A 16,032-nucleotide genomic window follows, 5' to 3' on the forward strand; every position below is an offset into this window, starting at 1 on the left:
CGGTCGTTCTGCCTTTTGGTCGATTTGCATATTAGCCTTTTATTATACAGGATTCTTCTGTTCCAGGAGCAGGGCGTATGTTTAAAAATTATGTTAATTCGCCAGATCTTTTGGTTAATATTATAAGACTCTAGTTACATTTTTTTTTGTTATTTGAAAACTTTAGAAACCTCTGTTTACAGCTAAATGTGTATCTGTATGTGAAAAAGTTTATGTGAAAAAATTTAAAACACTAAACACTACAGAGTATATTTTGAAGGTTTAAGATGCGGCTGGCTTGCCTTCCCAGTAGCTGTCTGTCATCACTGAGGCTGTGGTTACAGATGCCAGACCTACTCATACTCCGAAGCAAAGGGCCAACACACCATTTTAGCCACAGGGCAGGTTGGAGGGCTAAGGAACAGAAGCCCTGACCTCGCTGATTGCAAGTTGACTCCAGTCACATATCCATGTGTCCCAAGGAAGAACAAATGTTTGGGTAGGAAAAAAAAGTATTCCAGAGAAAATCATGTGACCTTCTCTTTTTTAGGCGAGTGAAACAAGAGCCGTGGCCACCTGGCTTGTAGCAGTAAGCTGCTTATTTTAGTATAGGCTGCTCTGTGAAGAGCGAATCTCACCTTTTCATTTGTTTCTTGTTTTCTTAATAATGTATTTTTATTGATTTTTAGAGAAAGAGGAAGGGAGAGGTAGAGAGATAGAAACATCAAGGATGAGAGAGAATCATTGATCAGCTGCCTCCTGCATGCCCCCCACTGGGGATCGAGCCCACAACCCTGGGCATGTGCCCTGACCAGGAATCCAACCGGTGACCTTTTGGTTCCCTGGTTGATGCTCAACGGCTGAGCCACACCAGCCAGGCTCATCTGTTTGTTTTAAATGAGGAATTTGGACTAAGTTTGAGGTCCATGTTAAGGTCCCTTTCAACTCAGACCCCATTTTCCCGGGATGGAAGTGCTCAGGGAAGTGCTTATTCTGTGCATCCTGTGTGTCAGATTCCGTTCATCACTCAAGTCTTAAGGGCAAAGCAGGCGAGAGCTGAATGGGGATTCCCAGCTGCTGAACAAAACAGGCTCATTTGCCTTCATCCTGAGGCCAAGGCAACCTGGCTTCACATTCTCTCTCTATCTATGGGTTGAGAAGTGAAAAATTTAAAAACAAGATTTTTTCTTTTAGCCGACCTTGTCCCAGATAAGTGTTTAGTTTTTGTTTTGTTAGTTTGTAGAGCATATTGGGGGAGCAGAGGTGGACAGTATTTTTTTTTAATTTCCCAAGTGAGTTTAATGTCCATCCAGGGATAAGAGCCACTGGTATAAAGTGGGAATGTTTCAAGGAAGCATCTATTAAATTTTGCCTACTAATGACCTACTATGCCTACTAGAAACATGTATTTCCTTTTTAAGCAAAAAAAAAAAAAAAAAGTCATCAAGGGAATAAAAAACGACACACCTCTTGTTAAAGTACCTCTCCAACAACCAGATGACCCCTAATTGCGTTGGGGGTAGTACCATGGTGAATAGTCCTGAACAGCCCATTGCCCCTATTTCTGCTCAGCTGGGAAAGCATGGTCTCTGGGTAGTTCGACATTTCATTTGATGGTTGAGCCCATGAAGTTTCATGTCTCTTAGCCATGAGAGTAGTTGTCTTTAACCTCATCCCTCTACCATGCCTCTCCATCTGACAAGGTGTGCCTCACCAGTTAGAAAGTTACTACATAGCACCTGGCCAGTGTGGCTCAGTGGTTGAGCATTGGCCTATGAATCAGAAGATTACAGTTCAATTCCCAGTCAGGGCACATGCTTGGATTTTGGATTCGATCCCCAGTGTGGGGCATGCAGGAGGCAGCCGATCAATGATTCTCTCTTGTCATTGATGTTTCTCTCTCTCTCTCCCTCTTCCTTCCTCTCTCTGAAATCAATAAAAACATGGTTTTTTGAAAAAGAGAGGAAAATGTCGTTAAAGCATTAAAAAACCCCCAATATAGAAGCACCTGAAGATGTTTGTCTATCTGTCTCCATGAGTGAGAGGGAAAAGGGGTATCTGTCTTCAAGTCTGTGGTTGGGATTCAGTACCTGTTCTCATTCCCAGGCTCTCCTTGTCTCCCACAGATCCCTAGCAATTGGAACCAAAGCCGGTTATAAGCTGTTTTCGTTGAGTTCTGTGGAGCAACTGGACCAAGTCCATGGCAGCAGTAAGTGTGTGCGTGTGAGGTCTCAGGGACGCCAAATCCTCCCTCTGGACTTTAATCCGTGCTACTCCTGAGCGGTCTGCCTTTCTCCCCCTTACCCATCAAACTTGAGGCAGTATTTTTCAGATTAAATATAAATCAATGTCTTCGCGTGCTTTAAAACCAAAACCATAGCGGAGCACTTAGTGAGATGTAGCAGTAGGTCAGGTAACATTTTATATTAAGAAATCCCTTGTTTGGAACCATACTGTTGACAATTTTTCATATACATATATGCACCGTCATCAGTTCTTACAGTTGTCATAGCAAAAGATGAGTTGGGATTTCCCCCCATTCTGTTGGCACTGTAGAATATTGGTAATGTTTTCAGCCATGGCAGTATGTCCTTTGCAGATAAAGCAATACAACCCCATGTACATAATCCATATTGAAGATGTTGGCGTACTTCTAGTAAATATTAAAAAAAAAAATTCAGCTTAGAAATGTGACTCTCTTATATAGTGAAGAATATAATCTTTGGATTTCCTGGAAAGAAAGTGATTTGGTAGCTAATATATTGGGCTCCTAATTTATTTGTGAGATGTTATTTTTATTATGCCATTTTCATGGATAACTTGCTCTGTACCTGTCCTGGGTTGCTCCCTACGGGACTTGCCCAAGATCAGGAAAGGCATGCATAGGAAAAGAGTATTTTTGGGGGGCTCACTAACGTACCTTCTTCCCGAGTACAGAGGTACTTCCCTGGTCATAACACTGACGTCCAGATGGTTTTCAACAGGAAAGGGATTCCAGAAATGGTCAGGGAGCATAGCAGGACGGGGAGGGAGTACAGGTTTTTCTATGTCACTGCCCCCCATGGTGGTCCCCCTCGTAGCAACAGGGACAGGAACTCTGAAGGCAGAGGCTCCTGACAAAGCAGTCACTTCTTTGAAACCTCTGAATGAGGAAAGGGTAGCTGAGATGGCCCAGACCCCTCATTAGGTTTCACAGAGCAAACAGTGGCACCCCAGGGCCCTGGGGGAGCTCTGGAAATTCTGACTGTGTCTGGTCACTAGCATCTTCTTTAGATATGTGAAAGGGCTTTGGAACTGTTCCATTTGGAAGTGGCTAAAGCTTCCTGGGGGGGCGGGGGGGGTGGATCATTGCAAATGCATTCTAATGGAGGGTGCCCAGTCAGCAGTATCTAAAGGACGCTGGCTGACTGGCCTAGGCCAAAACCCCGGTAACCTCGGCTGCTTTCCCTCCCAGATGAAATCCCGGATGTCTACATCGTGGAGCGCCTCTTCTCCAGCAGCCTGGTGGTGGTGGTCAGTCACACAAAGCCGCGGCAAATGAACGTCTACCACTTTAAGAAAGGCACGGAGATCTGCAACTACAGCTACTCCAGCAACATCTTGTCCATAAGGCTGAACCGACAGGTAAGTGGGGGGAAGATCCCTCCGGATTGCAAGGCTTCTGCTCGTTGGGACGGAGGAGAAAGATGGCTATCGTTCAAGAGGAATGCCTCTAGAACAAGCATCAGATTCTACAGGTCATTTTCATCCTCAGGCCTCGATTTATGGGTCTCCTGTAGAGAGTCTACTCCATGCGCTTGTCTCAGTGGCGGGTCCTCTCTGGTCCTCCTGCCTCTTGTTCTTTTTCCGACGTGGCCACCGGCGAGGTGAGCCCTCCCCAGGGTGCAGGCTGGCCGGACCCCCTGGCTCTGGAACCCTGAGCTGTTGCAAGGACACCTTCAACACAGAGGGACACCTCTCTGGTTTGGGTCCCTGATGGTGGCATTCGCTGCAGACTGGCGGTCACGCCTCTCGGAAGGAAGCTCCTGAGAATAGCGTGTGGTCCTCCTGGGGTGGTTCTGAAGCCAGTCAGTAAAACTGCCCAGTGGGCCAGGTCCTCGGGCTTCCACGTCTCTTCCTCCCAGCTAACCCTTGAAGATTTTTCTTGTAGTGTTTTCTTTGTTGAAGGAAGGATTATTTTTATCTCAACTATGCAGCACCTTCTCTTGAAAAATATCCGTTCTTGTTAAATAAGTGGCTGAGGTATTAGCAGAGTTTCCGTTGAATTATTACATTCTAAGTCCTAGGAGCAAGGCAGGGGCTGTATCTGTTTTTGTTCACTGCTGTGAGACCTGGTAGAAAAGATAGTGAATGCCCGGTAGGAAAATCTCCCACAAATGTCTGTTTCCTGACCGCCGTGTCCATAAGCAAACAGAGACATTCTCTGCATGAGCGCGCAGCTCTGTCCATTCAGGCAAACAGCCCCAGGAGGGTGGAGGTCGTGGCATTCGCAGGGGACAATGTTCTCTCCTGTCTTTGCACCTAAACCACGAAGTGCTGATTAACTTTTTTAAACAAATGAGACAAAGTGCTTTCTGAAGTTTATGGTAAGGAGGAGATTATTTCTTTGAGTTGATCAAATATTTTCACTGACTCGCCACTTAAGCCTGCATAAAAGCAGAGAACAGCCTGAGAAATAGGATACGGGGATTTTTAAAAAATTTTTTTTTACGCAAAGAGGAGTCAGAGTAAAGAAGAAAACAAACCCGGGTTCTTAGCAAGAGAGAAAAAGGCAGATTGAGAGTTTTCAGCTTGAAGGCTTTTAGTTTTCAGCATAATGCTTGGCTCCAGTGCTCGTTCTGAAGTCTGTTGGGAGCACGTTCAATGTTGTTGTCGAACTGTCTTGTTTTTTCCTTTGCACGTAGGAGTAGCCAGTGTGGGAGCATTAACGATCCTTTTTCGGTAACTGTCTCCGTAAGGTTGTTTAGGCAAATGTCCTGTTAGGATCAGAATTCTCGAATAGTATCTATGGCATGTCTTTGTATAACTTCTCTCTTACTTGCTCTCTGACATTTTCATTAGCGAATGAGACAAAGGAGGATTATTCAAGTGTCCGACCCGGTCTGTTGACCTTTAGATGTCACCCCACTCAGCGTAACACTCATGAACTCTAAGGCTCTCCGCCCCCACCTTCCAAAGGACATTAATGCACCTGGACCTCCCTGGCTTATCATGGCCAAGCTAATGTGAACCCAGGTCCAACATCTCTGCTCCTAAGAAGGTGCTTTGGAACAGGTCTGGGAAGCGTTTGGGGTTTGCTTTTCTTAAAACGTTCAGGTTTGGGCCTTAACAACTTCTGGTTTAGGCAACTCCTGCAGCCCCTCCCTGCCAGGTGGCGGTGGCAGCTCCCTCAGATAGAAAGGAAGAATGTCTAGTAATTGTGATATTTTTCACATTGAGTAGATGTGATTCCCCGGCACTGAATTGAGGAGATGCGTTCAACGGAATAAAGGCGGTTACCCAGATGCATTTCAATACGCGAGTGTTTACGGTTCTTTGCCACCTGTTCTCCACCTCCGTCTGGATGCCAAGGGCCCTAGAACAGATGCAGCATCTGCATCCAGGCTCGGACGCTGAGTCTAAGTCCGTGGTGCTCGAGAGCAGACGCTATAAATATTTTTAATTGCTAAAAGGGGTTATTAAATTATAAAGCCTAGAGAAGTCGACGAGAGTTGGAGTGACAGGCAATGAGCTGAAAACTGGCTGTTAAAGGAAGCCGGTTCCAGGCTCTGCCCGTCCCGGAAGCGTGCTGTCACTTGAACTGAGGGCAAAGCGCCTCCTCTTGGCCTCTGCGTGTTCTCGGTCTGTTCCCCTCCTGCTTCATTCCTGTCTGCAGCCAACACGGGGGCGACCTGAACGTGGGCCAAGTGGGGCACAGAGCAGATGGTGCTGTGAGCGCCGGTGGGAAGGGACGCAGACGGGACAGACTAGCAGTAGGGGCCGTTTCTGCAGGAGGCCTGTGCTGAGGACCCAGTGTGCTGGGGATTGGGTGTGGGGCTGGAGGGGAATACAACAGGATATCAGAAACCTAAGAACATCAGCACGCATAGAGGAAGATAGTCCCCACCCTGGTGAGTGCTGGCAAAGGCACAGGGACCAGGGCAATCGGAGAACACGTGCTCCACGGAGAAACACTACTTTGTCCTCAGTTTGGAGACCCAGCCTCAGACACGTGACCACAGAGCCCGAGTTAAGATGAAGATGTTGACATTTTATTTTTCTGCTTGGTTCAAGTGTTAGTCTCCACTTTTCTGAGCTTTGAGGAGTCTTACTGGGCAAACAGTAAGGCAGGCTTTTCCCAGGAGGAGAGCCTCCTGCTTTTTTGTAGTGTGTTAGGTACCTTCCTTTCCACGTTTTGTTCCTTGGGATAAAGGGTCTGCTCCGTAAACAGTGGCTCTCAAACACAGGTGTACGTCAGAATCCCCTGGGGCACTGGCTGAACCAACTCCCGAACCAGAATCTCCCGGGAGAACCCAGGCCTTGAGCCTTGGGTGCTCAGATCCTCATCCAAGTCCGAGAACCACTGGCCCAGAGGGCCACAAGTCAGGAGTGTGCAGAGGTAGGAGGTGGCTCAGGGTGAGGCCAGAGCCACCAGATGCGGAATTCTTCCCAGCAGCTCCTCACCATCACCTGCATCTGCTCACCTGTGCTGAGCTATGCCTCCAGTTCCTTACACACCAGCACGTTAACCCTGTGGCCTGTTTCCGCTGGGGAGAGAGCACGGCTGTGGGGAAGAGGCTCCAAACCTGACAGGTCTCGTTGGAAGAGGAAGAGAAGGATCTCACGGCTCTGGGGAGGGGGGCCCCTAAGGAGTTGAGCTGAACATGGGAGGGGGACGGGGTGTTCCCATGCCGAGGCTGGAGGGCGTGCACAAAGGTAGGTCTGCGGGAGAGTTTAAAGAAGTTAAAATCTGGCCATTCATTGGAGAGGGATAAACCAGAAGATTGGGGAGCAAAGAAACCTACGTCTGTACAAGAGGGAAGAGAGCCTGTCTCCATATATGACAAACCCACAGCCAACATTATACTCAGTGGGCAAAAACTACAAGCGTCCCCCTTAAGACCGGGAACAAGACAGGGATGTCTGCTTTCACCACTCTTATTTCACATAGTACTGGAAGTCCTAGGCACAGCAACCAGATAAGAAAAAGAAATAAAAGGCATCCAAATTGGAAAGGAAGAAGTAAAACTATCATTATTTGCAGATGGAGTGATACTGTATATAGAGAACCCTAAATTTAGATCCTACCAAAAGCTAGTGGAACGGATAAATGACTTCAGTAAAGTTGCAGGATACAAAATAAGTATTCAGAAATCAGTTGCATTTTTATATACCAATAATGAACTATCAGAAAGGGGAACTAAGAAAACAATCCCATTTATAATTACATCAAAAAATAAAACACTTAGGAATAAATTTAGCCAAGGATATAAAAGACCTGTACTTGGGAAAGTATAAGACACTGAAGAAAAACAGTATGGAGTTTCCTCAAAAATTAAATATGGAACTGTTGTTTGACCCAGTGATCCCACTTCTAGGAATATACCCTAAGAGACTCAAAACACCAATCAGAAAGAATGTATGTACTCCTATGTTTATAGCAGTACAATAGCTAAGATCGGGAAATAGCCCAAGTGCCCATCAGTAGATGAGTGGATAAAAAAGCTGTGGTACATTTACACCATGGAATACTCTGCAGCAGTAAAAAAGAAGAATCTCTTATCCTTTGAGACAGCATGGAGGGACCTGGAGAGTATTATGTCAAGTGAAATAAGCCAGTCAGGGAAAACACAAGTATCACATGATCTCACTCATATGTAGAATCTAATGAACAAAATAAACTGATGAACAAAATAGATCCAGAGACATATCAACCAAAGAACTTGTATGCATATATGCATAACCCTTGGTCACAGACAATAGATTGGGGAAGGCCTAGGGCAGAGGATAGGGGCGAGCTCTAAGGGGTCAATGGGGGGGGAGGGCAGAGAAGACATATGTAATACTTTCAACAGTAAAGATTTAATTTAAAAAATAAGACACTGGAGAAAAAAAGTTGAAGATATAAATAAGTGAAAGCATATACCGTGTTCATAGGTAGAAAGAATTAATATCGTTAAAATGTCAATACCACCCAAAGCAATCTATAGATTCAGTGTCATTCCTTTCAAGATACCAATGGCATATTTCACAGAACTAGACAAATATCCCAAAAATTTATATAGAACCACAAAAGATCCCAAACAGCCACAGCAATCTTGATAATGAAGAACAAAGTTTGAGGAATCACTCTACCTGATATCAAACTATATAGGTCAAGGCCATGGTAGTCAAAACATCATGGTACTGGCACAAAAACAGATATATAGATCAATGGAAGAGAGTAGAGAGCCCAGAAATAAATCCATGCCTTTAAGGACAATTAACGTTTGACAAAGGAGACAAAAACATACAGTGGGGTAAAGATAGTCTATTCAATAAATGGTGCTGGGAAAATTGGACAGTTAAGTGCATGACCTTCTTACACCATACACAAGAATAAACTCAAAATAGATTAAAGACTCAAGTGTTAGACTCGAAACCCTAAAACTCCTAGGAGAAAACATAGGCAGTGAAATCTCAGACATTTGTCGTAGCAATATTTTTTCTGATATATTGCCTTGGACAAAGGAAACAAAAGAAAAAATAAACAAATGGGACTGCACCAGACTAAAAAGTTTGGTGTATACATGTGTGTGCATGTGCATGTGTGCATACATAAACATTATCTTCAAATCCATCATCCAGAGTTTTCCTCCGTTAGACTTGGGATCAAGTTAGGACTTAAGGAAAGGTGAGTGGTTTCGATTGGCTCGGTCCCCTTTCGATGCAGTGATGCGTCTGTGTGGTTACAGAGGCTGCTGGTGTGCCTGGAGGAATCCATTTACATCCACAACATCAAAGACATGAAGCTGCTGAAGACCATCCTGGATGTTCCTGCAAACCCAACAGGTGAGCTCCCGAACGAGACAGGTGCCCCCTCCTCTCGTGTCCAGGTACCCCTTTCTCTATCTTGAGAACCTGAAGCAGTTGTTTTGCTTTATAAGTCTTCATGGTGTTTACCCCGAGGCTGTGTTTTAATGGGGGCAGGTTCAAGTACATCAGGCTGTGCGCCCTGCAAGAGGCTGTGTGGCCCTCACGGCCGCCCACCCCCCGAAACTCCTTTCATCTGGGCCCGTTCTCAGCAAATGTGTCAGGGCGTTTGAGGTAGACGCGTGGGAGATTCCATGCATCTGGTACCGAGAGGTGTTTACCCCTAATTATTTGCTGTGGCTGCTCAGCACAGAGTAGGCGTAATAATTAAGAGCAGGTTTTGACTTGGTGTGTCTACGTGACTAGGAGAGAGACAAGCCGAACCGCAAAGAATATGTTCTGTTATGTTACAGAGAAATCTCCACATTGCACTTCCCAAACTTCTCAGGATGGGACGCTGTTGAGTAAGTTTCGCAGTTTAAGTTTGTGAAGTGCAATGTTCTAGCATTTCCTTCTGAAAGGCCAGGGTCAGGTTGAACAACCACAGTGTGTCTTTTTTTTTTTTTTAATATATTTTTATTGATTTCAGAGAGGAAGAAAGAGGGAGCAAGAGATAGAAACATCAATGATGAGGGAGAATCATTGTTGTTCTGCCTCCTGCACGCCCCACACTGGGAATTGAGCCCGCAACCCGGGCATGTGCCCTGAGTGGGAATCAAACCCTTTTGGTTCACAGGTTGACGCTCAACCACTGAGCCACGCTGGCCAGGCCACAGTATGTCTTATTACACCTTTGCCATCTTTTGGAGAGAATGTCCAGGAGTTTTTCAAATCCTGAAATTTATACTTATCCTCTCAACAACCACTTTAATAAAATGGAGATGATAATGATCGCCCCCCCCACCCCGAATTACTCGGAGGATTAACTGGGGGCAGGGAGTGAAAGCCACGGCACGTCTGCCCCGCATCACATGCGGCCCACTAGGCTCACTCACTCGTTGAGCGCCAGCCTGGGGGGCACCCCGGCATCGCATGACATGACTGCTCCCCAATCCAGAACCATCGGCTGCCTCTGAACCTTCAGAACCACGACCGTAAAATCCTGAGGCCAGCGGCCTCCTCCATTTGCTCATTCTCTAATAGGTTTTCTGAACAACACTAAAGATGGAGACGCTGGCTCTGATCGTTATAAACCCTTCGTGAGTCCACAAGGCAGACAGAACTGTGCCTCATGGCTCGAGCACACATTCTGCACGCATGCTGCCCGTGGCTCCAGCACACATTCTACATGCATGCTGCCCACGTGAACCACGAATCAGTGGCACACACCGAGTCCCCCCACTGCTCTGCGCTCAGCATCTGTGTGGCTGTAAATTTCCTCCCTCTTCGTCTGTGTTTGTGTCATGCCCGCTCCTGTTGTGTCAGAGATTGCAGGCTGCTTCCTCTGAAGAGTTAGGCCAGATGGGGCTCGAAGCTAATTTCCTGCGAGCACAGCAGTCTGTGTGCCGAGCTGTGGAGGGTAGAAATCTCTGGACAGGTCTGCGAGCCACGGACTCGGCTGTGCCGAGGACCTCACAACCGTGTACGGGGTACCGAGGGGGCAGTCTACTCGCCCCACAGTGTGTCTAATAGAACGAAGCTGTGCATATTGTCCAGTGAGCCCTCTCTCTGGAAGTGGTGCTGCCGGCGGGGAGCTGGCTCTCATTTGCAAGCACAGATTCCTTTCCGAGTCTGAAAACAGGAAGGCATGTTCTGGGCCACAAGTCAGCCCAGAGGGAACTGCATGTCATAAATCACCGTCAACTTGCTTGAAGTTTGACATGTCATACTATAAATCCCGGGACGCCGATGGCTTAGAATCACAGGACTTCCCTGTCATCCAGCGGATGATGCCATCGGCTCTTCAATTGTTAGCAGGCCCTTCTCTTCCAGCTGTGGAGGGATGACAGCCACACCGCTGCCGTGAAATCATAGCTGACAGTGACTTGTGAAAATGTGTGTCAAGTGTCAAACATCCAAACCTCGCCCCTCTGGAAGGAAATGTGCTCAAATATTGAGAACAGTGAAAAACCTCTGGGTTTTAGAATGGTGGCTGATTCCCCTTTCTTCATATTTTCTCAGCTCTGCAAATTGTTGATCACTTTTCTGTTATAAAATAATATCAAAGGAAAGGCTTGTTTCCTTTCTTAAAAGGCTTTGTGCGGCACCTGTGACAGAAGCAGAAGACTTCGTGCTTTCCTTGGGGGCTTCGCAGGAAATAAAGATACATTCTCACACGTGAACCACAAATTGGAACCAGCTGGTTGGATTTGTCCGAGAATTGGACCCCAGGCCATCGAAGGAACTCATGCAAAGCATTTGTGGGGGCCTTGGTTTCGTGTGCGAGGGTCGGCGTGCAGGACCCCTTGGCTACAGGCAGATGGGTCGGCAGAGGTGCAAGCCCAGAGCGCAGCTGTCAAATACATGGGCGTGTGCCAGCGTGCACCTGCCCTAGCCGTTCCCCTCCGCCCCTTTCTTGTTAGAATCTAGGGTCATCTCATTCTCCTCCAGGCAACACAGGAAGTGCCATGTTAGCTGAAGACGTTGAAGCCTTTCTTCCTTTCTGAGATACTCACATTTGAACATAGAACTCTGAAGGGCACCTGTAAGAATGGCTTATTCAAAAAGGCAAGAAGTAACAAGTGTGCTGAGGACGCGGAGAAAAGGGAGCCCTGTGCCCTGTTGTTGAGAATGTCAGTGGTACAGTCGCTTTGAAAAGGAGTAGGGAGCTTCCTCAAACAGCTGAAAGTAGGTAGAACTACCATGCGATCCAGCTGTCCCACTGCTGGGAATACAGCCTGAGCAAATGAATCGCCTCCCACAGAGACAGCTGCACCCGCCATGTTCATCGCAGCATTGTTCCCAATAGTCAAGATCTGGAAACAACCTAAGTGTCCAATGACGGATGAACTGATAAAGAAAATGCGGTGTGGATGTACAACGGAATCTATTCAGCCATAAAAAGGATGAAATCTTACCATTGTAACAACACGGATGGGCCAAGTGAAAGATGTCAGACGGACAAGGACAAATATCGCAAAAACCGTATGATCTCTTATATGTGGAATTTAAAAAATGGCTTCATAGATACAAAGAACAGATTAGTGGTTGCCGGAGGAGGGAAGTGAGGGGTGGGGACGAAAATGGGTGAAGGGGGTCAACAGGTACAAACTTCCAGTTATAAATACGTCCTGGGAATATGCCGCATGGTGACCACAGTGAATAATACCGTGTTGCATATTTGAAAGTTGCTAAGAGATTAGATCTTAAAAGTTCTGCTAGCAAGAAAAAAATTGTAACTGTATGTTGACAGATATTAACTAGATTTGTGATTATTTTGCAATATATACAAATACTGAATCATTATTTTGGCAGACCTGGATCTTGAACTCACGTCCTCCATCTGTCTCTGCCAGATAGATATTCTTAAAACACTGCCTGTTTTTTTCCCTAACAACTTATTGCGATATAATTGGCATGCCATATGATTCACCCATTTACAGTACACAATTCAATAGCTTTCAGTATATTCAAAGAGCTGTATGACCACCAGGGCAATCGATTTTAGAGCATTTTATCCCCTCCCCGAAAAAAAACAAAACATACCTCTTAGCCATCAGCCCCCATACCTCTAGGCCTAGGCAACCCTAATGTACTTTCTGTCTCTAGATTTATCTCTTCTGGACATTTCATAGTAGTGGAATGATACAATATGTGGTCTTTTGTGACAGGCTTCTTTCACTTAGCATAATATTTTCAATGTTCATCCATATTGGAGAATATATATATATATATTCATTTAATTTCTCTTTATTAATTAACTAGAGGCCCAGTGCACGGATTCATGCATCCGTGGGGTCCCTCGGCCTGGCCTGCGCCCTCTCGCAATCCGGGACCCCTTGGGAGATGTTGGATAGCCAGTTTCGGCCTGATCCCTGCAGGCCCGATCCAGACAGGAGGGAGCTTGATCCTCTGTGTTGAGCGTCTGTCCCCTGGTGGTCAGTGTGCATGATAGCGACTGGCCGACGGGTCATTCGGTTGTTTGGTCGACTGGTCGCTTAGGCTTCGACTGGTCGACCGGTCATTCGGTTGTTTGGTCGACTGGTCGCTTAGGCTTTTACATATATAGATAATACTCCATTGTAAAAATATACCACATTTCATCCACTCATCAGTTGATAAGACATTTGGGCTGTTTCTACTTTTTGACTGTTATGAAGAATGTTGCCGTGAACATTTATATACAAGATTCTCTGTGGCTCTGTGTTTTCATTTCTCCTGGGGACATGTCCAGGAGTGGGGTTTTTGGTTAGATGGTAACTCAGTGTTTAGTCTTTTGAGGAACAGCCAGGCTGTCTCCCCAGCACTGGCCCGCGTGACCTTCCCAGCGGCAGTGTGAGGGTTCCAATTATCTGTCTTTTTTATAATAGCCGTCCTGGTGGGTGTGAAGTGGTGTCTCGTTCTGGTTCTGATTAACTCTGCTTTTTTTAAACACATGTACTCAGAAACCTTCAGAACGTACTGGACACATTTATACGATCTGAACTCTGCAGTGGTACTCAAGTCCCTCTAGGGTTGCACTGTCCGATCTTCACCTCCTTTCCGCTCACCACCCCTTTGGGAACCCACATGCAAACCAACCTGGTGTCCTGGTCTTCCCTCCCCTGTTTCACAAGACCAGAGTTCCTTCTGCTGGGCAGGCTGATGTTGAAATTGCATTTTGGATTGCAAAGAACCCAGATGAGATGGGGAATTGGGTTCCCAGAGCAAAACTGGCAAGGTCCGAGTGGACCCTTGTCAGGCCTGGGCCAAGAGTGACCTTGTACCCGCCAGGGGGCTGCAGGGAGCCAGAGCAGGCAGGTCATGTCTGCCACGCCGTTCCTCCCCTCACCAGGAGGTGGCGGTGTATGCGCTGTTTTCAGAGCCCTTTGCAGGTAAGTTCTCTCTGGACACTGGCTGTTGAGCGCGCTGTTTTCAGGGGCCCTTTGCAGGTAAGTTCTCTCTGGACACTGGCTGTTTCATCTGTTTGTTCTCTGCCAGGTCTGTGTGCCCTCTCGATCAACCATTCCAATTCTTACGTGGCTTATCCTGGAAGCCTGACCACAGGCGAGATTGTGCTTTATGACGGACACTCCCTGGTAAGTTGGCAGGGACCGGGCTGACCCCGCCCACCTGTGTGGCCCTGCGGTCAGTGGCAGGTGATGAGCGGGCTCTGTCGCAGTGGGGTGAGGTGCAGAGGCTGAAGCAACAGTGGGGGAGTTTGTTCTGGCCACAGCACTTGGGTGTGGAGAAAGCAGTGATATTTGCCCTTGAGCCATCAGTCAGCATAGCCAGGAGGCAGCGTGCCAGGCCCAGGCAGACAGCTGCAGCGCCAGGGAATCCACCTGCCAGCTGGGGGCCCGCTGTGGGCTTGGCGGTGCCATGCTGCACACTTCCTGTCCTCTACTTGCCGCGCTTCACAGAGCAGGGCAGCGTTGCAGGGGGAAGCCCCCTAAAGATGCCCTGGGGAGGGCCGCGACTGCGCCATCACCCCACACCGGGCACCGTTGGTTGTCCATCTTCCCGAGGGCAGGACAAGGGACAGAAACGAGTGGCCCTTGAGGCAGAGTCTGGATACACTAGAGCGCATGGACAGCTGCCATGTGAAAGGTCTGCTGGAAAGAGAGACGGGCAACTGGCAAGTGAGGGAGGGTGTCTCAGAGGGAAAGAGGAAGCAGAGGGAGGGGCGATCCATCGTCCCTCTTTCCCGGCATCGATACCGGTTGTTCCTTTTCACCAACAGAAAACAGTCTGCACGATTGCGGCCCACGAGGGGACGCTGGCCGCCATCACCTTCAACGCCTCGGGCTCCAAGCTGGCGAGCGCTTCTGAGAAAGTGAGTGCGCTCAGCGCTCAGCGTCTTTACCGGCTCTCCTCCTGCGGGGGCTCGCTGGGTGGTGATTGATGACACGAGTCTGGTGACACCAGGACTGACGGGCCTCTGGGCCCGCCCAGAATTCACTTCAGAAGCAGCCTATCAGGCATGGTGTGGCATACTGATGCCTCTGTTAACTCACTAGTGCAGAGGCCTGCGCTATGCAAGATGCAAGATACTTTGCACCAGGACTTGCTGTCTTACTGAGAAGCGGGTGTGCCCATCACAGATACAGACAGAGGCTGCCTCTTATTAGTGTGGTATAAACGAAATGCTTTGCTAGTTAGCAGATGGAGCTCTTCTGACGGGAATAATCAGGGAGTGTGAGCAAGTTGAATTTTCAAATGCCACGAAGAATAGGTCTGTTGTGACCGGCAGAGACTGACCATTCCAGGAAGCCAGAGCCCTTTGAGTGAACACACGCCGAGCCCTGGGCTGGGGTGGGAGGGAAAAGGGAGACAGACGCCCTGAGAATTGCTTCTGTGGCACATATGCAAACAGACAGGCCTCCCCGCCCAGCACTCTGTGCTTCCTCTCCGGGACAGATGTTCAGCGCCAATAAAAACACGTCTTCTAAAGAGACGTGTCTGTGCGAAGCCATGAACGGTATGAAACGTCCACCCGCTTTCTTTTCCAGGGCACGGTCATCCGGGTGTTCTCCGTACCTGAAGGGCAAAAGCTCTACGAGTTTCGGAGAGGAATGAAAAGGTGTGTGTTCACTGTGAAACCCACTTTAAAGTGCCCACAGAGTTCTGCAGTGGATGGCTGGCAACCATCTGGGGAGAGGCGGGGAGGGGCAGACCTGTGCCCGCCTCTCTGTGCCCCAGACGGGGCAGAACTGTGCTCTCTCAGGTAACTGACCTAGAGGCCCGATCACTGCTTAGTACACCTGAGAGTGAAGATGCCGTTTTCACACAGGGGTTCAGCCACAGGAGTCCTTGGTGGGTGTCGCTGGGTGGCCAGCAAAGGAGAAACGAGAGAGCAAGGGAGTCACAATCCAAAAGCAATTTCTTTTTCTTCTTTAAAAAAAAAAATATATGTGCGTGTAT

General features: G+C 47.7%; 1 protein-coding gene across 1 annotated transcript in view; it reads left to right on the top strand.

Annotated features, from left to right (window-relative positions):
- Window positions 1–16,032, top strand: part of WIPI1 (WD repeat domain, phosphoinositide interacting 1) — a 27,922-nt gene that overhangs the window by 2,890 nt on the left and 9,000 nt on the right. The window contains exons 2-7 of the mRNA XM_014547266.1: window positions 2,106–2,188; window positions 3,434–3,603; window positions 8,913–9,009; window positions 14,110–14,207; window positions 14,852–14,944; window positions 15,621–15,691. Coding sequence (XP_014402752.1) covers window positions 3,517–3,603; window positions 8,913–9,009; window positions 14,110–14,207; window positions 14,852–14,944; window positions 15,621–15,691 — 446 coding nt within the window. The 5' untranslated portion in view covers window positions 2,106–2,188; window positions 3,434–3,516. The remainder of the gene's footprint in view (window positions 1–2,105; window positions 2,189–3,433; window positions 3,604–8,912; window positions 9,010–14,109; window positions 14,208–14,851; window positions 14,945–15,620; window positions 15,692–16,032) is intronic.

The sequence above is a fragment of the Myotis brandtii genome, unplaced genomic scaffold (genome assembly GCF_000412655.1).
Source record: "Myotis brandtii unplaced genomic scaffold, ASM41265v1 scaffold469, whole genome shotgun sequence".
NCBI classification, from domain to species: domain Eukaryota; kingdom Metazoa; phylum Chordata; class Mammalia; order Chiroptera; family Vespertilionidae; genus Myotis; species Myotis brandtii.